The 22,480-nt window shown below is 39.2% G+C and overlaps 2 protein-coding genes across 4 annotated transcripts in view; both read right to left on the bottom strand.

Annotated features, from left to right (window-relative positions):
* The window catches only part of kcnip1a (Kv channel interacting protein 1 a), a 54,670-nt gene extending 52,365 nt beyond the window's left edge, over nucleotides 1-2,305 (bottom strand). Inside the window, exons 1-2 of one of the 2 annotated variants that reach the window (XM_028009325.1) lie at nucleotides 2,190-2,305; nucleotides 1,690-1,976 (exon numbers count right to left, since the gene is read on the bottom strand). In XM_028009325.1, the coding sequence (XP_027865126.1) occupies nucleotides 1,690-1,777 (88 nt within the window). In that variant the 5' untranslated portion in view covers nucleotides 1,778-1,976; nucleotides 2,190-2,305. The remainder of the gene's footprint in view (nucleotides 1-1,689; nucleotides 1,977-2,189) is intronic. The other variant, XM_028009328.1, reaches the window with a different exon arrangement.
* Nucleotides 2,306-7,786: 5,481 nt separating this feature from the next.
* On the bottom strand, nucleotides 7,787-22,432 carry LOC114139200 (protein MLP1 homolog). Of its 2 annotated transcripts, XM_028008968.1 has the most exons (19): nucleotides 22,035-22,432; nucleotides 21,429-21,934; nucleotides 20,763-20,950; nucleotides 20,372-20,506; nucleotides 17,702-18,595; nucleotides 16,254-16,721; nucleotides 14,722-16,155; nucleotides 14,510-14,596; nucleotides 14,291-14,437; nucleotides 13,232-13,348; nucleotides 12,883-13,005; nucleotides 12,743-12,799; nucleotides 12,116-12,631; nucleotides 11,381-11,617; nucleotides 10,680-11,247; nucleotides 9,849-9,979; nucleotides 9,684-9,737; nucleotides 9,435-9,588; nucleotides 7,787-8,812 (listed from the first exon to the last, which is right to left on the bottom strand). In XM_028008968.1, exons 4-18 carry the CDS (start codon nucleotides 20,432-20,434, stop codon nucleotides 9,469-9,471), a joined length of 5,016 nt encoding a protein of 1,671 aa, XP_027864769.1. In that variant the 5' UTR covers nucleotides 20,435-20,506; nucleotides 20,763-20,950; nucleotides 21,429-21,934; nucleotides 22,035-22,432; the 3' UTR covers nucleotides 7,787-8,812; nucleotides 9,435-9,468. The 2 variants fall into 2 exon arrangements, with proteins under 2 accessions (XP_027864769.1, XP_027864770.1); XM_028008969.1 differs by lacking the exon at nucleotides 22,035-22,432 and having other exon boundaries at nucleotides 21,429-22,028.
* Nucleotides 22,433-22,480: the final 48 nt, after the last annotated feature.

Genomic DNA, 22,480 nt, shown 5'->3' with positions numbered 1-22,480 from the left:
AGACCCTTCACTTTAGAGTCTCTTGCATGGGGAGTTTGATTGAAAACCAAACAAGATTCATACTAGATTCAAATCTAAAACTTCTTGTCATTTCTATAGCATTTGGCAAGGATTTTAAAAAGATTCAGAATGGCTGGGCTTTCATAGTGGATTCAGTAGTGAACTTTTGTCATTTGTTCTTTTTCCAGTCATCATCAGAAACATCAGATTAAACACCATTATGCACCATTTGAAAAGAAAAACAACAAAAGCCAAATGAGACCATCTTATGGCTAATAAATATCCTGTTTCCGGATCCAACATGATCTGAAACAAACCAAAAATAGATCCAAGCACTCATCAACAAGTTAGCTTATAGGAAATCCATATAAACAAATCAATTTGTGAATGTCTTTTTTGTGAAAAATTAAACTAAAAGTGAAACGTTTCTCCAACCATTGTGATTTGTTCCTATCAAAAGGGAACAAAGCAATAATAATAGCAATAATTATGAATACCAAAAAATGCAGAATCCCTAAAACACAAATCAGTAATGTCTCTTTAAGGAGCATGTGATGATGCGCATCAGTGTGTACCTTTGACTCTATGACCAGTGTCACTAATCGGATACAGTTTCTGCCAGAGGTTTGAAGAAGACCAGATGTGGACCAACACCTGTGTGTGTGTGTATGTGTTGGGGGGGTACTGTTTAGCAGAAGCAGATCTCTTGCTAGTGCAGTCCTTCCTTTTCCTTATCGTTTGCGTGGGTGTTTTATTGTCTGCGCATTCATCCTGCATGTCTTTTCAGCACACAGTTGCGCACACATATCCAGCGGGTTTCTTAAAGTTTTTTACCCTGCATGTATTTTTATTTTTTCATAAAAAAGAAGATTGTTTTAATATCTTTATGATTCCTCTGAGGAGTAATTTGTTATGTAACCAAAGGCTCAGCAGCGGCTCTTTCGTGACATTATGAGTGTGTGAGACCTTGAGGGCAATTCTTCCCTCTGTGGCTGCATACTTGAGCCGTCCAAGACCATGGGAGTGAGAGAATGCACGAACGTCTATGTCAAACTGCATGTGTGTATCTGACTGACTTCTTTGATGTTTCCCACCCCTCCAGACAAAATGTTAAAAGGTTCATAGAGTATTATCCTGCAACTGAGAGTGTGTGCAGTTTTGCTTTCCACGCTTTGGAATTTTTAAACCCCAGTTTAAGATTTGAATGTTGCACAAAAACAAACCCACACTCACAGGATAACAATTAATGCACCGCAATATTAAAACTCCCTTTCTTCCTCTCAGCGTTATGTGTTTGCAGCTCCATTTCTCCAACACCCCAGCACATTTTATTACCGACATCTATCACAAGAGGACAATCACACGCGTACGCTCTCCACTCTGTATCAACCACATCTTTCCTCTCTATTAGCTCCTCACTCCCTTCATCTCTGTCTCCTTCGCTTCAGCCCTCTGGAGAAGGCAGAGCAGAACAAGGTCGACTTCAGATGGAGGGAAATTGAGGAAAGAGTTTTATGAGCTGAAGATGAAAGATAAACTTGACTCAACTTTAACTTCTTTGCTTGGAGACACATCAGAGTTCATTTGGAGCTTTCTCTGTTACTCTGTTTTGTCTCATTTCACTAAAAACACTTTTCTTTCCTTTTTTTACACGTGCACTCGTACAAAATACAACATATTCTGGCATACCTTTGATGAGAGTCCCAGTGACCAGTTTGTGAAGAGTAAAGGCAAATTTGACGAGTCCCTGTTTGCAGCGTTTGGCACACCCCGTCATCCTGTCTGACCCGGCACACAGCTGGCTGAGCAGGGCCAGAGTAGGACAGGGGTCTCCAGGTGCAACACCGACAGCTGCAGCAGCACTTTCAGATCAAAGCCCGCTCAGCTTCCCTGTGGTGCAGTTTACGAATCCAACACTGGGGATGGAAGCAGAGGAAGTCCGCTCCTCTCACCGAGCTGCCATTCCCCCTGCGAGGCTGGAGGGGGTAAAAAGAAAGTATGATCTCCTGCTGCGTTTCCCCGCATTCCCTCCCCCGCTCCTCCTCTGTCTTCTCCATCCCACCTTCCTAATGTGTCCAAATTATAAAAAATTCCTGCTCTGGAGCGAAATGTGTGGAGGGAAGAACAAAGATGAGAGAGGCAGGGTTAAAAGAAATCATTTCAGTTTGAAATATAAAAAGTGGTCTTACTGTCCAAGTTCCTGCAAAAACGTCCTTTTATTCTGCAGCCAGCCGGTTGGAACGAAGTAATGAAGCAATTTTCTGAACTCTTCGTGGTTTGCACTCTCCTCTTCCTGCTGCTCCTCCTCCTTACTTCCCTCCTGCTCATCAAATTTACTTTTACTTAAGAGGAGAAGCAATCTACTTTCAGCACCAGTGACGATGGACAGCTCCCACACTGAGCTCGATCTCCCGGGGCAGATACACACACACTGAGACTAAACACTCCTACTACAACGCCCACTTTGTTCATCAGTTAATAGAAAAGGGGTTGCAATTAAAAGGTATTGCAGATGTTAAATTATATTTTCTTTGTATGATTTTAATAAGTTGAGGTAAAACATAATTAGACCATATTAAATTATATTGTTTTCTTTTATACGAGTTTAATATGTAGATATAAAACTGAATTCAAAGTTCTTTCTAAAAATGTCAAATTAGTTGTTTTTTTAAAGGGGCAGTATTATGTGTTTTCCAGCCACTTTGTGTCATTTTATAGCACAATCGAGTAACTATGTCTCCTTCAGTGGTCATAAAAATGCTGTTTATATTAATCTTGACATTGACTTAAATTTGACTTTACCAATTAACAGGTTGAAATTTGGCCTCTGTTTTTTTAAGAACTTCCTGCTCTTTCATATAAGAACAGATCAACATTTCTCCATCAAACGTTTGTCGGAGTACTGAAATGATAAATAATTCATATGACAAGCTGAGCAGATGTGCAGTTCCACCAGGTGTTTGCTAACTGCTGTTGCTAGTCTGAAGGAGCAGAGTGGGGAGGTACGCTCTGTAATGTGGAAGCTAATCTCGGAAATTGTAGCTCTGAGGAGGAGCTGCGGGTCGGAGGTGGGGCTTGGTTCCTCCAAGCTTTTAAAAAACTGAATAAATTCTTAAAGTTAAGACTTAAAAATAATGTGTAGTTCTACAAATCTGGTATCTTAATACTAAAACTAGCCAACAATCCTATTGAATTTATGCAACAGCGTTAAGTTTAAAGTACAGTACCATAGAAAATATTCATGCCCTTTAATCTTTTCCATGTTACATCAACTTAAATCCACAAACTTCTGAATGGATTTTATTGAGATTTTATGTGACAGTGTATAGTTGTGCAGAGAGAGAAGCATGGTTTTCAGCAAATTTGAAAATCTGGATGGTGTTCCATGCATATTTATTTAAATCACGTGAATTAATGCTTTGAATCGCACCACAATTATGCGAGCATTTTGAGGTCTTTTTCCACCATTTCCACAAATTAAAAGTTGCTCTGCTTGATGTGTGTTTCAGCATGCGCTTAGTCGAGAGTGGATATAGATTATAGAACATGGAATTGTGGAGAAAATTGGAAGGAAATATTTAACCGTACTTCTTTTCAAAATAGCTCAAGTTCAGTTCAGTTGGTCAGAACGCATCAGTGAACATCAGACCAAGTCATTAGATTCTTGTCTCAATCCTTTAAGAGCCTCAAATGATGTTTTCCCATTTTGTACTGAGATTAGCTTTACTCATCATCCTGTCAACTCTCACCAGTTTCCCTTTCATGCCTTCCCACAGCATGATGCTTCCACCAGCATGTGTCATTGTAAGTCTGGCGTGTTAAAAAGGTCTTAATGTGGCTTTATTTCAACATTGTTTTTTAATCATCCTCTCTTCCCTAAAGTCCAGGTGTGTCGTCTCACAAATATTAATTGGTGTTTTAAATAATTTCTGATCAATCTAAATACATACAATTTTCAACCAGTCTAGATACATTGTGACAAACCTCAAAATATTCCTCAACAGAACTCATGGATCCACTTTTCTTCAGCCTGTCAGGGAGTGTGTTTGACCTTTCTCAGGCTTCTGATAACTTCAGGATTTACATTGTGCCATCTTCGTCATGTTCATCTGAAACTGGCACATAACTCAAGAGAGATGAAGGCTAAAACAGAGAAGATATTATGGGAAAAAGACAGGGTGCTCATGAGGGAGAAGAAAGGGGATGTACAAAGATAATCTTATAATGTTTTACCTAGGCTATATTTAGTTGTGAATCATGTTTGGCTCCTGGACCAACAGCTCTAATGAAAAATGTGGAAAGAAATAGCACAATAATGGGAAAGTTAAAATGTGGATAAATGAAGAAACAGATAAGAGACACAACGTGAGGGAGAGAGAAAACGAGAAAGAGAGGCAAACAGTGTAACAATAAACATGCAAATGGAAAGCATAAAACAGAAGAAACAGGGAGAACTGATGGTTGACAAAGGAAATGAGATGGAGAATTTGCCAAGAGGCGGAAGAAAACGAGGAGGGACATGCAGCTGAACGGAGGTGGGGTGAAAAACTCCGTGTTTCACATATCAGGGTTATTTGTGATCAGACGTGGAGGGTTCAACAGCAATGGGAATCAATACTTTCTCAGGAGTGTCCTGGTTCACACGTCCTGGAAGCACCTGCAGTGGTTGGGGGAAAAAAAACATGACGAAGTCAAATGAACAGAAAATATTTTTAAAAACAAGCACACCTCCTCTGTTTTGGCTATCAAGCATGTAGGAGATTACAGTGCGTGGGAATTTGCATAAACATGCTTCTCGATTACCGCCCCCATTGTTTGTGATTAATGAGATTAGGCTTGCTTTTGCAGGCACATTCAAGGATGTAATAGCAACTAATTGCTTGTCTTTTTCCACAAATTAAAAGTTGCTCTGCTTGATGTGTGTTTCAGCATGCGCTTAGTCGAGAGTGGATATAGATTATAGAACATGGAATTGTGGAGAATATTGGAAGGAAACAACAGCGGACAACCCCTGAAGCTGCTACCCCCGCGACCCGACCTCGGATAAGCGGAAGAAGATGGATGGATGGATGGACAACAGCGGAAGAGAGACGAGACAAAAGAGTTTTCAAGAGATCAAATTTCGCAATGCAACAGCTGTAATGAAGCCCAGAAAAAAGGGAAAACTGAGAGAAATGGGTTATGGGGTAAAATAAAATTCATAGAAGAAAGAGGGTCTTCAAAGGAGTGTATAAAGGAACATAAGCAAATGGCAAAATGCGCAATTATGTAAGAGGAAAAAAGAAACGCAAAGAAGAGAAAAAAGATAGATGATGTTGACGAGAGAAAGAAGAAAGAGGCAGGCAGAAAAATGAGCAGGACAAAAAGAGAAGAGATTGCTTTGAATGCTGTCAGAATTGAATCAGAGGCAGCCAGCTGTAAGCTCTGATAGTGCTTTGCCTCTAAATATATCATCTCTGAGATGGACTGATACAACCAGCAGACAGAAACACAACGAGAGGAAAGGTTTCACAAACACAAAATACCGCACATGTATACAAACTGAATCATTTCCCTTTGGCTCGTCATTTTCAGCAGCATTTGTGAATCTTGGCAGTGAAGACACCTGCAGGGACTCCCAGCATGGACGATATCTGCCACACTACTGCTGCACGACAACGCAACAAAACATAACCACCTCTCAGCATCAAAGCCACATTTTCCCAGACACAAGAGCAGCAAGAACCCACTTATTGTAGAGCTGATCTCTGGGTGTGAGCAGCCCAAACCCCCCACCTCCACTCGTTGACCCCCCGACTCTTCAGGCGCCAGCGGGAGAGATGGAGTCACAGCGTCACCTCAGGGTGACAACCTCAGCACTCCATCCCTCTTCTTCTCTTTCTCATCTCTTTTTCAAGAAAGCCCCCCCTTTAACCTTGCTGGTGGCGACTGTCTGTATCACACACACACACCCCTACCTCCCCACACACACCCCTTGGATATATGCCCCCTGAAGGGCTGATACACTCTCAGATACACACAGAGGAAGATGTAGAAAAGGGATCTTCGGCAATAATCTGAGTCGGTCTTTTATGGTATCTTGTAAATCTATTATTACCCCTTCAACTTTTTTACATTTTGTCAGATTGCAAACACAAAGTTCAGTCTTTATTTTTTTGCGGGATTTATTACCATAAACCAACTGTAAAAAGAAGGATAAAGGTTTTTATACATTTAAAAAAAACAAAAACCTGAAAAGTGTGGCACATATTTGTTTTCAGCCCCTTTCTACTGATATTTTGAAACGACTCGCTCTCAAACATGATTACTTAAGAAGAGTCCATGTGTGTAAATACAAAATGAAAGAAGCATGGAAGGAGTCCAATTTAAGGCTTAGGGGACACAGCAGTCATTTAGAAGAAAATGTCGTGGTCAGATGAGATGAAAATGTAACTTTTTGGTCACATGTAAAACACTACATCACCATGGACAGATAATCTCCATAGTGAAACATGGTAGTGGTCCAGATGCCTATTTTTGCTTGGACTGGGAAAGGAATCAAAGTTGAGGGGAAGATGGATGGAGCAACCCTGGCAGAAAACCTGTTAATGACATAAGATTGTACGTCAATTCACATCAAAAGGGGCCAGTCAACCCTGAACCCTTTTCTCACTCGAGAATCCATGGAAAGATTTATAAATTGATGTTCACGGGCAACATGTCGGAATTTTATAGAGTAAAATATTATGCTGAAAACCTTTTAATCTTCTTCTTCCCATTCACAAACATTTTATAAGGTTTGTGGTAGAAAGATGTCAAAACATGAAAAGCTTTCAGGAATATTAATAAGACCGTAGCTAATAATACAGTGATCCCGTACTAGTTTTCTGCAGGCTTATGAAGCATTTTGAAATCATTATACAATGTAATGCATGTTTTTCAAATAGTAGGGAGAAACCACTACCAACTAGGCTTGTAACTACAAATCTTCACACACATTACATCCTTGAACCTGAAATCTTTTACATTAAATACATGCAAAATCTGTATTAGCTTGTTTTATTGTTCAAAGAGAAAAAGTGTTCTGAATTAATTAGAATAAAGCACTGTAAGTGAGATAGATATTGTAGTGTTTTCCCCGTTCACTGTGGTGTACCTTTTCTATAAATAACCAATTAAAATACTTTTCATACTGCAATTGAAATTATCAGCAGGACTAACATTTTGAGACATTCTTTGTAAAGTTAATTTACTATGCAGTCGTCTTGAATCCGTAAATTATACACCTACAGTATAACACACACACTTTTCTGCCTGTAGGCCCTGCTGAGCTGCAACAATAACGATCTCAGAGGAGCTCTCAAAGCTGCCGAGCACAGCAGGTGATTAATAAGCTCCTTTTTGCTGTTTGTGCTTCTTATTCTTTCACACTCAGTTTTAGGTATTGTGGCTCATTGAATTAAGATACAGCCACTCCAACGTTCTAAGCAAATTAAATGTCTTTTGATGCATCAGCCATTGAAATAAATCTCCTGTTAATAATACCCGTCAGATTTGACATAACCTTACAAGTAAGCGCCTCGTGACTGCCATCTAGTGTTTATTAGGAACGGTTTTCATATTGAACAGCATTAAGAATTTCAAAGTTAGAGAGAAAAAGGGAATGTATGCTTACTCTCACTATGATGAAGCTAAAAAAAAAAGCTCTATTGTTTGGAAAACAGATATATATTTTACTTCAATAATTATGTTTTTATTTATGAATAGTAGCTTTTGTGGTACATAAACAGGGACACAAACACCCGGATAGTTACTATCTTATAAATGTTTATTCTTGGTACAGTAAGAATGAATCTGTGGGAACTGAACATCAGTAACTAATAGAAAAATACCTTCGCCGCACCAAGTTCATTTCACACACACACACTTATAGCCTGTAGCAAAACAATATACTGTATTGTGAACATTTATTTATAAAAGGAACAAAACTCTGAGTGCAAACATTAAGTTTGAAGTGCCATCTATACATAGACATACAGTGTGAGGTACAGTATACTGGCATATGTTTTGATAATATTCTCTACAAAAAATATCAGTGATTTTCTCATTTTTAAACTTTCTTTTTAAAGATCTAAGTAATTCCCTGTGTGCAAATGTTTATATTTTTATATATCCGGTGGTCTTGTTCACTCCAAAAAGTAAACAAGTCTTTGGAGTGAATAGTCATTGAAATATATTTGGCTTCATGTATAAAAATAAAGTAGTATGATCATCACATCTGATGTGTTTTCAGTCCACAGGTCTTTAATGTCCCTTTAGCTGGATGTTCAGCTTCAGAGTCCAGAGGCATCAGCGGAGCTCTTGAATGAAGCATAAGGTCCACACAGCATAAAGGATGCAGACATCACTCCATGAACAAAGTCAATAATGCATTTTACCTTGACACACTTGGTTGGTTTTTAGAACACGTTTTGTTGGCAGTCACTGCTGACTTTCATGTTGTCACAACACCTTTTCTAAAAGGTTCTGCAGGTCTTACTCCAACATGAAAGGCGCAGGTTTTATTTTTATTTTTTACAGGAAATTACCTTTGATTGCAGTGGCAGAAAGCTCACAGAACTTCCTTTGACATCTTCATGTAACTGCTTTGAGGTTTAGCCTTTGGCCTCAGGTTGCCAAATGCTTACTGGCAGGTAAAAACAGTGTTGAACGTCTTTCCTCTGATGGGTTGGCTGGATTCTCCCAACAGTGCCGTTGTTCCAGCAGAGTTAACTTAACTAAGGTCGAGGGCTGGATGCTCCTGCAGAGGGCTGAAGCTGTAGATGGCTGTGAACTGAAGGGCAAACACACACGTGGAAACAGGACATACAGGACAAAAGATGGCTAAAGTTGGTTTAAAACTTTAAAGTGACTGCTTTTACTCTTACAGAGAAAACAAACAAAAAATAATTACATTTACTCAGACTAGACTTACAGTATTCTTTAAAAATATCCACACCCATTTTAATAATTTTATTGGGATTTATGTGACAGATCAACAGAGTTCAGATCATCATGGAAACAGAAAGCGTCTTTTTTTATTCTTCACAGATAAAAATCTGAAAAGTGTGGCCTGCATCAAGCTGCCACCACCATTGGGTCTTTTCCATCAATGCCTATTTGGCTCAGTTTGACCCAGAAGTGTGAGTGTTTTAACCTTGACGCGGCTTAACCCTAGCCAAGTACATATTACTGTATACAGTAGCTGGTACCGGTAATGGAGGCTCATGTTTCTCTGTGGGACGGTGTGTTCACAGGGTGTTAAGTGTTAGTTTTCAGCTACACATTGCATAGTAAATAAAATATGCAGAAACAAACTAGCTGTGCACTGAAAGCCTCTATAAAGAATTTGCTGCATTTCAACAGATACACAAACACATTTGAGATAGTTAACGAAACAAAATCACAAATCTAACCTGCTGTTCTGTCCCATTGAGAGGTTAGAATGAACTATTCTTTGTTTGAGCTGAAATAAAGGGTGTAGACGCTGTCAGAGTGGAGTCCATTAGAGGCCAGAGTCTGAACACCAATGTGGACAGGTTCACTCAAGTTGATGTTCTCCAGAATACACTAAAATAAAAAAAATGCATACTATATATGAGTGAGTGTTTTAGGTAAATAAAATTCAGCATGTTTCATCTGTAAAGTGTTAAGAGGGCTTGTACCTTGGTACACGCTGAGCTCAGGACAGATTTATGGAATTCCTTGTTGACAAACACCTGAGGGATGAAAATGAAATGCTGTATTTGTTCAAGAGACGTGGTAAACATCCCAAGGTTGAAAATGAAAAGAACACATGCAAATCTAAAGAGCATATTTTTTCTACCCACCCTGTAGCCATACACAAAAGTGTCATTGCTGCAGCCGAGCTCGTCAAGAGGAGGCCTCTCCCAGCCAATCAAAAGGCTGCTCTGTCCCACTGTTTTAATAACCTCAACAGAGCGAACCTCCGCTGGCGCTTCTAAAGAAAGTTCGACAAAATTTTAGCCATTTACACTCAGTTTTCTTTACTTTTTTCAGTGTAGAAGGACGAGCCGTTTTCATATTTCAAATTCTAACCACAACAAACAAAACAACACAGTACATTCAGAGAGCGCTAATAGGCCCAAATGATACATTAAAACGTAATAATCGTATACAGCAGAGTGTAGTGCAGGCAGCGAAATGGGGAACACTAAACAAGAACGTGCACTGGAGTGTGCTGCAACGTTTTCATTAATTTAAAAGACAGGCACAGAGAAAAGGACATATTTGCAGGGAATCTAATATCACAAGAATAGGAGAAGAAAAACCAATATGGTGCCGTAATGTAGTGCACCATCTTTCTCAACACTATAATAGTTGCTCAGGTCCTCATCTTGAATTTTTGTCTCTCACCTTAAAACCTATGAGTAGCTGAAGTTGTGTAAGAGTGTTCAAGATTTTTTATTGCTGGAAAGTAATAAAAAAAAATAGCCTATTTGCACCTGAATGCATCATATGTGTTTATATCTGTCTCAAAAATCATGAAAATTTGAATCAAAACACCGCAAATGTAATATGAAAAAAGTTTCTGGAAGTGATAAATCAGAGAAGATTCAGCTTTTCAGACAGCACTCACTGACCACAATTTTTTTTCACACAGAAAAAGAAAGTCCAGACATCTTGAGTTTTCGCCTTACCTGGTCTGGGTCTTGAAGCATTTTCCAATGCAGCAGTGGAATGTGGAGCAGCCTTGTGGGATTTCTCAGGAGAGAAACAAGCAGACTGACTGCAGGATGTATTGAGTGGATCTGTTTGTGTAATGATAGATAAATCAAGCATGGGGTTGAATTTCTTTTCTATCTGCTTTGTGTGTGTGAATAACTTGATGTCATCACTAGAGATGGAGCTGTCTTTTCTGTGAGTCGCAGGCTTGAGAAAAAAATCAGGACATATTAAAAGTTCTTGTCTTTTAGATCTGTCTGCTTTAAGGTGGCAGGATGTGAACATGCTTGGACTTAATTTGGCATTAGTAGACCGAGATGTGACTGCATTAAAAAGTGTTGGTGATTTCTTAGAAGCGTCATAATTAGTAGCTACGTCTTGGGTGTGTTTAGTGTGGAAACAAAATTGTGAGACTGGCAGAGACTCTGTACATTTATCACTGATAGGAAAATGTCTTGCTGGTTTGGGTGAGTTTAGGTCTGCAGGTGCTGAAGGTGAGAGATTTCTCTGAGGATGCTTTCCTCGTCCTCTGTTCTCTGGTGCCTTTAAAAGAAGACACCCAGAAACATGAACCATCTTAACATCTTACTTTAATTTGTATTAAAATATCTTTTTGAATACTTAAAGGATTTCTTAAAAGTCCGTAATCCTGTTAAACATTTACGCCTCAGGTTACCTGAAAGCTGTCCATCAGTGTCTTCTGCAGTTCTTCTTGCAGGTTGAGAATCTTCTCAGGACTGCTGAGTCTCCTGCTGGGACTGACTCGTGTGCTTGAGGACGCCGAAGGAGGACCATGCAAGTGTATGCCCACCTCGGCTGTATCTGAGGAGTGCTTGTCTTTCACCTCCAAATCAAGGAAGTCAATTTTCTCTGGTCGGCTGGTTGCTTCGAGTGATGCAGTGACAGGAGACAGCTGAGCAAGGGTTAATAAAGATTTACTGTTTGTTATTTATAAACGAGAACACAACTTACAAACAGAAAATACATACATTCTCATTACAGGCATGTAATGAGAATGTATGATCTGGTGCTTTAAATCTAGATGATCTGGTGCTTTAAATCTAGTAATGACTGGTTTTAACTATTTAGGTGCAGTAAAACAAAATTTAAGTATAACTTGAGCATCCTACAAATTGAACAAAACGTATCAGAGCAATTTTTTGGTATCCTTCAAGTTAAACGTTTGCATAATTTAGCTGCTTTCTTAGTGTTTGGATTAATCTTCGATTCTTTGAAACAAATATCTGTAATCAAAATTATCGATCCATTTTTTCACTTTGTTTATTTAACTAGCTGCTGTGGAAAAACAAAACCATTGTTATAGCTTAGCTATATTATGCATCATTATTTGTAGACTACAGCGATGGGTTGCTTTACAACACATGTTTTAAAAGTGTTTATATTTCCTCACCTGGGGGCTGTTTGTGGAGAAGATCTCCTTTAATGGGACGACAGGGGACACCGTAGTACTTGAAGGAGACACTGACCCAGGGGGGGTTTCCTTTAGTGTTTCTGCTGCTGCAGGTGCAACTTTCCGGAAGTTTGCCGAAGCCTCTCTGGCAAATATCAAAGAGTGTTTTTCACTCTCACCGCACTGAACTCCAGATTCAGCTGAGACTTTATTTTGATGCGTAATCAAACAGTTTGATACAACTGGGCAGGTTGGATCAGGCAGGATTCCCTTGTTGCAGCCTTGAAATGCTGAAAAAAAATGTTGTGTAAAGTCACTATAGTGCTCTCTGCGTTGAATTTTGCTTTCTGGTGAGAATGCAGCAGCGTAATCCTGCAAAGCAGCATCACCGAGCAGATGCTCGGCCTGCTGCGTCAGCCTGGGCTCCAGACTGCCGTCTCTGTGCATGGACTTCATCATCTCAGCTAACAAGATGTTTCTCTCCTGACACTTCACCACCAGGCAAGACAGCTTGGCCTATTATTGGAAAAAAAAATTTTGTAAGCAAAAATCATCCACAGGGAGCTGTTCAGCAGCAAAAGCAATTTAAAACAACAATTCAGGTGAAAAATTGTTTTGTTTTCTCACCTTTAAGGGAGCTACATCCAGATCAGTTTGGCTTTTTCTTTTAAGAAGTGCATCATACTGCAAATAAAATCACACACATTTAATACTCAAAAAATAAAATGAAGGCAGAACATCAGAAAAGTTGCTGACTGGTTACCCACCTTGGCTCTGATGTCATTGTAGCGTGCTCTGAGGGAGACGAGCGCAGCGGTCTGATCGTCCTTCCTGCCCCGTCCTCGTTTCAGAGCGACGTACTCTGAGTTCAGCTCCTCCAGAGCCACGGTCTGTGGAAGGTTACACACATATTTCACATCAAGGACAAATTAATGAGGCTACTTTAAACAGCAGAAGAACAATGATGCTGATTAAATGGGAAATGTCACCATCACCTTGTTATACGTCTGTAAAACATCCATTTATCAGCCTTAAGTCATTGCCGCATGGTTGTTACTTAAATGAATGTCCTCGATGGTTAATACCGAGTCATAAAGAAAAATAAACAAGCCGTGCCTTAGCTTTGAGCTGAGCAGAAAGGATGTGATGGCGCTCGTCTGTTTGTGCCTTCAGAGACAAAGCATCAGTCTTCTCTCTGAGCAGGACCATCAGTTTATCCTGCAGCTCCTTCACCTGCACGAGCCACAGCCACTAGTCAGACGCAACGCATATATACACCATTTACAAAGAACGAGCAGAAACTGTCTAAAACAACAAAAAGCTGCCAAACTACATGGAAATCTGACTTTTATCTCCACCTTTGAAAACAGGAAAGAAGGTTTCTAGAAGAAAGAGTTATTTGTTTTATATACAATAGCAGAAATATAGCCTTTGAAATAAAGATAGTAGAGTCTGCAAAAGCACAAGATAAGAGGGATAAATAAGTGGCTTGTGGAGATATTTTACCAGGTTCAGTGATATTACAGAGGAGGTGTTCAGTTAATTGGATCATTGTATGCCTGGTGTAATGAATTGGTGGCTTCTTTTAAAAAATACCATAAACTGATTAATTTTGGGCATCAAAGAGAGTTTTTGATCAAAGCAGGTGTTAGGGTTTTAGTCTTCTTAGAAGTCTAAGAAAAGTAAGAGAAGCACAGAGAAGGTTTCTTTTTTTGTCGTTGAGTTTAACTTTTAGACGAAGCAGAAAAACGATCATTAATTCTTTGAATTACATCAAGTCCTGTAAAAACTGATCTTAGCTCAGGAAACGTTCTTGGAAAATCTGAATATCCAAGAAGATTTCTGGATTTTACTAAATAGCAGCAAAGCAACTACGCAATGTTAACCACAAAACTATGCATAAAACATCCAGAATAGGATTAACTATATGAAGATGAACAAGAGTTTTTTTAAAAAAAATAATTGTATAAAAAGTTTAATAATTGAGGGTATATGTAATTAGGAGTTATTTCTTTGTCATTTGGGACAGTCACCAAAAAGCTGGTGTTTTCTACATGAGGTTTTATCTGTGATTTTTAATGTAGAACCCCATTTACACAAAAGATGTGAAATAATTTTATTAACATCACAGTAACATATTAATGAAAGGAGGTTAAGATATATTTAATGAAGTACCTGCAGTGTAAGGGTCTCATTTTCCTTCATGATGTCTTCCCTCTGACTGGCTGATTCTGTCAGTCTCATGATCTGATCAGCTGACTTTTTTTCTAATGTTTCACACCTGGCTTCTGACTGGGACAGCTCAGTATGCAGCTTCCTTATCTTCATATATAAGAAAGACAATAAAGATCATGTACGTACAAGTGTTATATATTCATAGTTGCTTGTACTCACCTCTGCATGATTCTTTCCCGCTTCTTCTCTTGACTTCTTTAATTCATCTTCCAAAGCTTCAATCTCCCTCATCAAGTCACTAACATTCTGTCATTCATAAAAAAATCATATTGAGTTAAACATGGTATGGTGTACTGCAGCACTATTAGGGTATAAACTTAAAACATAAGACTTGAATTTAATCAATATGTCAATGAAATTACTTTAAGTACCTTCACAGACTTTCCTCTGTTGTTACTGGTCTCACATCCTCGAGCATCATCTCCTTTCTCTGTCCTCTTTGTCATATAATCATTTCTTAGATTTAATTCATGATTGGTCTTCTCAGCTTGCATTTGAAGGTTGCACCTGTCCTCTTGTAAACTCAGGATTATTTGCTTTATGTTTCTTTGCTCTTCCTTTAAACAGATGACAGATTGCTCGACTTTTTCCTTTTCTTCTTTCAAACTGCTGACAGATGTTATTAGCTGGTCACGCTCCTCTTTTAAAGTGTGAGTTAGTTCCTTCTGGTCTCTCTGTTCTGTGAGACTCTTAAGGGACTCTGTTATTTTGTCTCGCTGTTCATTTAAATGAAGAACAGTTTGGCTTAGCTGCTCGCTTTCTGTCTGTAAACTCTGCAGAGACTTCATGATCCGATCCCTCTCTTCTTCACCACTCAAAATAGATTCTTTTATCACATCTTTATCTCTTTGAAGAGCAGATAACAACAGATTTAGTTCCTCTTTCTCTTTTTTAAGGCCACTGTTGGACCTCGTGTACTGATCTTTTTCATCCTTCAGACTGCAGACAACCCTGCTCAGCTGCTCTTTCTCTTGCTTAAGTCCATGTAGAGACTGAAAGATGCAATCTTTCTGCTCCTTCAGCGCCCATACTGAGCGAGTTAGCTGCTGTTTTTCTTCCGTTTGTCTTTGGAGTGACAGAGCGACTTCTTTCTGCTCTTCTCGTAGAGAACTGATGTTGGCTGTCAGCTCTTTTTGTTCTGTTTTGAGGCTCTGGATTGAGTTGTTGAGCTGGGCTACTTCATCTGTCAAAGAACTAACATGCAGGCTGTTCTGAGAGTGGTTTTGTAATGAGTCACGCTGAATGTTTTGCTGACAGCCAGACAAGGAGGCTGTGGTCAAACTGACAGTTTCTTGACTGAAACTCAACTGTGTTTCTTTATCTTCTTTAAGCATATTTTCTACTAGACTGTCCACACATTCTTTTTGTTTTTCCAGTTGGAGGCATCCCGGTATTTCAGTGTGGTGTTCATTTTGCCCCAGAGATCTGCAGTGCTGGTTACTCTGTGGTTTCTCTTTGCTCTCTTCAAATTTTTGCCGAAGCTCCATAATGGTATTCAGATCATCCTCAGTCTTCCTGGTGAGTTCTGAGATCAAACTGACTTGTTCTTGGTTCTCCTGCTCCAACCTGACAACATCCTCCTCCAGCCGACAAATACACTCCCTGAGGTGTGTTTGCTCCGTTTTCATCTCCTCTTCTCTGAGTTCAATGTGAGCCTGCAGCTCTTGGATCCTTTCTGCCAAGGCCCGGTTTTCCTGATTCAGGGCTAGGATGAGCTCACTTTGTGCAAGGTCAAGAACTGCATCATCTCCAGCAGAATTTAATGGAAGAGGATGATCTACATCACAGGTGGCAGGTGTGATAATCTATAAAGCATAACAATAAAAAGATACAATGTAAATACAAATATAATGGAAGCGACAATTTGTCTTGAAAACATTTTAGAAAAAAAAACATGAAATACCATTTCTTCTGATGACAACTGAGCTTTTGCACTTGGTTGTTTTTCAGTCTCTCTCCTGAGTTGTAGCTTTATTTCAGCATTCTCCTGAGTTATCGCCTGAAGCTCTGCTTTTATGTGCTCAAGTTCATCCTCCAGGTGGTCACGTTCTTCTTTAAGAGCTTTCGAATTGTCACCAAACCCCAAGCTGTGTAAAGCTGCACTCAGGGCATCAGATTCTGCACTGGGAACTTCCTCCACATTTCCCAGTTTAGGTTCAGTTATGAACTCAGTGGAAAAGAAAAGGGACTGAAACCCTGGGGTGGGTTTGGAACGAATTTGGGGAAAATCATTGGGAGGATTTAGTTTTGTGGTTCTCGTAGATGGTGGGAAATGATCATTTGGGTTGTTTCGTGTGTGCTCTGCTGCGCCCTGATGGTCAATGCGTTGAACTGCAGACAGATGTGACACGGGAACTGCATGTGACTGCGCCTACAAATTATAAAAAGTAACAAATGTTAAATGAATGCTAACACTTAGGATACTCTTTAAATGATTTATGCATGCACAACACTTCTGAGCCAGTTACCAACTGCAAAATATTGACCAATGTATATTCATAAAATACTGTAATGCATAAAATTCAGTCAATGTAATATCTATGTATAAGTCATAAGAGATGTTCCATTTAACGGGCCATTTTTACCCTGAATGACTAACACTACCCCCCCCATACAGCAAGTGAGGAAAAACCTACAATTAACCTCTATAAATACATTAAACAAGAGAAAGTAGTCTTATGGATAGTTTAGAACACATGCTTTGATGCATACAAAAATATGATCTTGTATATAATCTTGCATTAGATAAATTTTTTCCTGTTTTCAGAACTATCTGAAGCACATTTCTTGTAAGATTTTTTTTTTGTAGGAAAAAATATGACAATAAAATATATGTGGTCAACACTAATATGATTTTTTTCCAAGTGAACCAGTTGAATAGGTTTTGCCAGATAATTTTCTACGTTTAGATCAGAAACATACTGATTTACAACCTTCTGAAACATGCACAGTTAAGCAAAAATAACCTGTTTTATCTCTAAATATATACTTTGGCTTAATTAGATTTTTTTTTTTTTACATTTATAGAATGAGCAGCTAGCTATTTTAATGAGACAGAGCATTATTTTCTATAGGAAGACTGCAGCTGTCCAGCACCAGATAGCTCATTGACTTGTGGAAAGTTTTATGCTCTCCTGTCACTCATTTTAACCTAAAAAGCTCACTAATATTTGGGGTTCCTCGGTACATTACATTAGAGGTGGTGCTCATTTGAAGCAGTTTTTAGATTATTATGAGCACTTTTTTGTCTCTTACCATCTACATTTTCTCAGTTTGATTATAAACAAAATTTCGAGCTCAACAAAATAATCACATGAAATGTGATGAAAAAGTTAGCTGCTGCTTACGCACCTCTCCTACTAGGCTTCCTGTTGAAGATTGTCCAAGTGCCATCCCCGGTGACAAAGGGCTGACTGGTGTATCCGGACAGCAGCATGGCAAGTTCACTACAGGAATGGTACACGTTGCCTCACTTTTTAGAGATGACAGCGGAGGTGTGGAATGACCTGCATCCCTGAGAATCTCCTGGAGACTCTGGTTCTCCTTTCTCAGGTCCTCCACCTCCTCCATCATGGAGTTCTCTGACTGTCTTAGTTGATGCAGCTCTGCCTTCATCTCCTCCACTGTGCAGCCCAGGAAGTGTCTGTTCTCCTGGGCCTCCTGCAGTTCCTCCAACAGTTTCCTCCGCTCAGTCATCCCTTCCTCCTCTCTCTCCAGCAGTACCTTGAGATCCTCCTGCAGGCTGATAATGAAGCTTTGCAGTCTGGCCTCTTTTGAAGTATGTTTTGTTTCCTTGTCTTGTCCTCCCTCTATGACTGAGTCTGTCTTACTCTCATCAACCTTTGTCCTTTCTTTACTCAACGGTCCCACATTTGGCTGCCACTGTTTCTTCCTCTCTTCCTTGTTTTCCTCCTCTCCTTCCCCCTCTCCTCTCATAGATGGTAACTTGTCTAGTTCATTCATGGGTTTTACAGTCCCAGCTGTAATTCTGACAGCTGTGATTGTTGCCATTCCTGTAGCACAGCTAACAGTCACATCCAGTAACTGCTTTTCTAAACTGTAGATGCGATTCTGCAGACTCTGCTCTCTGTCTCGGGCCAGGTTGAGCTTCTGCTGGAGCTTGATTTTAAAGCTCTCAAAATACTGGGCCTGACGACTCATCTCCTCGTCTTTGACCTTCAGCTGCCTCTGGCAGCGATGCAGCCTGTCCCTCCAAACATGCTCCTCTCGCTCCTTGTCTTGACTCTGATTAGGAACAGAGAGAGAAGAACAAAATATCAAAGCAAAGTTCATCTTCACATATTTAGTGAAAGATTAACTTTTTGCAAGTTGCGGCTTTCAGACGTTACTTTGTGATTCATCACAAGCAAATGTTATTACATTTTTCATGTTTGTAATCTGTTTTCACTGAAAAGCTCAGCAATTGTTTATACTCAAAATATTTTTGTAATATGCGTATGCTCATAATAGCATTCTTTCCATTGCCATGTTTTTAAAAATGTTTGTGTAAATTGTTTCAAAAATATTTTAGTATTAATTGGATCTATTCCATGTGCATTTATAGGTGCAACATGGCAACATAAATCCCTTCATGATGACATGAACCTGCAGTATCTGTGCTCATAACATTACCCTGACACAGTTTCACTCTGAACAGGCGCAAAACACAGAACATTTGAAGACTGAACAGCTCACATGAATGTCCAATGTGTTTTCATTTCTCTGCATTTAATGTTGGGGAATTTCAGAATTACCTAAGATGCACCAGCTCTAATGGAACATCTATCATAAAAACACATTGCTCAAAAAGAAAGAAAAGAAAAAAAAATCAATCAAAAGACAGTGTTCTGGTTCTCTTCCCCTGATCTGGACCTGGTTGCTGAGCTCATGGACAGTGCAAGTTGTGAACTGGCAGCATTGGATGGACTGGACTTGATATACAAGACATGTTTTAATGGATTTGGGTTCAGGATGAGTAATATCCCTCCGTATTCCAGGAAATGACTGCTTACTCTCATCAAATGAGGTTGGGCATCAACTAGAGGAACCCAGGATGCCGTTGCCTATGCAGTGGCAAACCTCACAATGCTGATGTTCAATGGTAAATGAGAAAACTGTTTATGTTCATGCTTCATGTTGCCAGGCAGTGAGCACAGGACCAACCACAGGACAATGGGCTTTTAGGCCTCAAAATATCTCTTTTGGACTGTCACACTAGGTGAAGGCCATTTTGTAGTGCTCTGGTACGACTCATTTCGTTCCTTCTTGTAAAAAGGAGAAGACATTGGTCATGTTGACAAGTTAAGGCCATCTGCAGCTTTCTAAATGTCTCCTGAAATTATATCTGTGTTCTTGAGATGTGGTACTGGGGTAACATGGCAAACCTTTCCAAGCAGAGATGTACTGATGTGCAATCCTATTCAACCTATCCTAGTAGCAACACTGACCCATACCAAATGTGAAACTAGCAGAAAAACAGACAGAAAAAATAAAGAGGGAAAATTGTCTGTGGCCGCCATCAATAAAACCAATCCCGTAAAGGAGGTTTTTGTATCTTATCCCCTCTAGTCCAACAGTTCATAGTCTTATTAACATCAAAGTTACTGAAACTGATTTAACAACCTTTTCTAGTTAACTGACCTCCTCTTTGGTTTTTCAGTTTCCTTTGATATTAAAGAGTTCTGAGAGTAAAATGTGGTTTGCATACAAATAATTAAATTAGGTTGCAATCTACCAAAAACATATTTCACCGCCAATGCTTGAACTTGATCTTCAAAAGTAGGGAAAGATTAAATATGCAAAAGATAATTGAAAAAAAAAACAAAAACATGAAGTTTACTCAAACTACAAAAATGACGCTAAGTATTGCTAAGGTTTCAAATAAAATTTACAGTCATGACTGCAGTATGTAATGAAATTTTGTCAAACATTTCAACTCCTTACTGCAGTGAATTACAGTTATAAAGCAACATTTTCAAAAATGTCACAAAGAGTTAAGATATTATTTTCTAGAGCACTCACCATCGTCCTGACTTCCTGTCTGAGCATGTGGAGTGTCTGGTCCAGTTTGTGAGAGAGCTGCATGCTGAGAGCTCAGAAGCAGTCGCTAGCTGACAAAGCCGTGGCACCAGGCTCCTCTTGGAGTTCTGCAGCTCTCTGATGCCAACAGCGTGATTAAAAATAGCCGTTTACATGATGTCATATTCACACCTTTCAGTCAAATTTTCAAAGCAAAATTTTAAAGACTTTCCTAAATTAAAAAATCTGAGATATGGGTAAAATCTCCTGAACACATTGTGTTTACATGACAGGGTGCAGGTAGTTGTGTGTGTGATACCTGATACCTCCTCAGTCAAAAGTGAGTATATAGCAGCAGGTGTGTTACTGGATCCCATCTCCTCCGGGTTCTCACCTGTTCCTCAGGATGACTGAACTGGCTTTGTGCTTCAAGTCCTCCCCCGTCGTTATACAGAACCTGCAGGTCCGTGTCAGTTCCTAGTAACCCAGCTGCTTCTAGAACCCGCTCTGTCCGATGAGGTCATGTGATCCTCTGTAGATCAGGCTCTGTCTTCTGAGCAAAGCTTACTTGCGACACATGGGCTGAGAAACATAGAGTGGCAAAGTCAGTGAGGTTTCCTGTTATATTAATGAAATTTTTATTTCTGACACAAAAACTGATATACTTAAAATATCTTCATCTATTATTCAACATGTCAGCAGCTTGCTGGCAAGTTGTTGGGCAGAGGTATCGCTCAGGTTACCCCGTCTCCTAATCATCATTCTGCATACTAAAGCTCCTACTTTATCACTGTGCAGGACACATCCGTGAATCTTTAGGACAGTAGCGCATGTTAGCAGAATTCCCTTAAGCCCATTTAATCATCACTATAGTGTCATTACCTCACCTGATGCAAACATAAAAAATTTGATCCTGTGCTTTAGGACTGCAAAGCAACCCAGTGAGTCTGGCAAATAGTTAACTAGTTTGTACATTAAAGTCAGTAGACAGATTTAACAAATCTTTGCTTGTGTTATCTAAAGACTTGAGAAGAAAACCCAAATAAACTTTTATACAAACCTGATTGTGCTTTTCCACCTCTTAAAGTCTTCCCCTTCCAGTAAGTTCAATGTCTGATATGTGGACTTAGTTGTACTCCTGTTTCCATAGAAACTCCACAGACTCATTACAAGAATCCTTTGCGTCCATTTGGCACTCAGCCTGTTCACCCCCCACATTCAGCCCTGAACTTTCACTTCTCCTCCCCACAGCTTTTCTTTTCCACTGGGGATTCTTTCTCCACTTCAGTAAAATGTTCAGATCTCACAATAGATCAGTTTTTATTCCCACAAAGAAGTCCAATGCTTCAAGTTCAAAGACAATTGCAAAATTGTAATAATAAACTATGTCACTTTTCTCTCTCAAGTATATACGGTTATAAAAATTTCAGATCTGCTTGCATTCCAAGTAGGGGGTCTTCTGCAAAGTGCACAATTATCAAAAAGGCCATAAGTTTGTAACTGTCAACAAAACATAAAAAAGAATTAAGTTTTGATTCCTTGCTTTGCTCCACAGCAAGTCAATATCTACAAAAACAAAAACAGGAAAGTTTTACAATTACTTTTCTAACCATCATTCCTATGTTTTAAGAACTAGAATGCAGTAAATTCTGGTCAGAGTCTTTACCTCATGGGTGTCCATGGTCACCTCCATTAAGGCCAAAGAATAAATGCCAAAGAGAAAAATAAGAAAAGGAACAAAAACTAAAGGGGGATTTAGGTTTTTTGGAAGATGACAAAAAGGAGAGAGAAGAACAAAAGATGTCAAATAGGCACAACATCAGCACAGTAGCTTCAGTGCCTGAGAAAAATCTTTACACAATTTGAACATAATTTTAGATTTAATCTGTTACAACCACAAACTTTAATATCATTTCCTTGGATTTTGTGTACTTTACTAACACAGTGGTAAGCATTTGGAAAGTGGAAAGGAATTTAGACATATTTTTAAACATTTGTTTTAAATTTAAAAAAATAAAATAAAATTGTGTGTGGTGCATTTTTATGGTGGTTTACATGCAAAATCTTACATGTGCAGAAAACTAACACTGTGCATTACCCCAAAACACCATT

The sequence above is a fragment of the Xiphophorus couchianus genome, chromosome 23, assembly GCF_001444195.1.
Source record: "Xiphophorus couchianus chromosome 23, X_couchianus-1.0, whole genome shotgun sequence".
NCBI lineage: Eukaryota > Metazoa > Chordata > Actinopteri > Cyprinodontiformes > Poeciliidae > Xiphophorus > Xiphophorus couchianus.
Note: the sequence above shows the minus strand (reverse complement) of the source record. Positions and strands in the feature narration are given on the sequence as shown.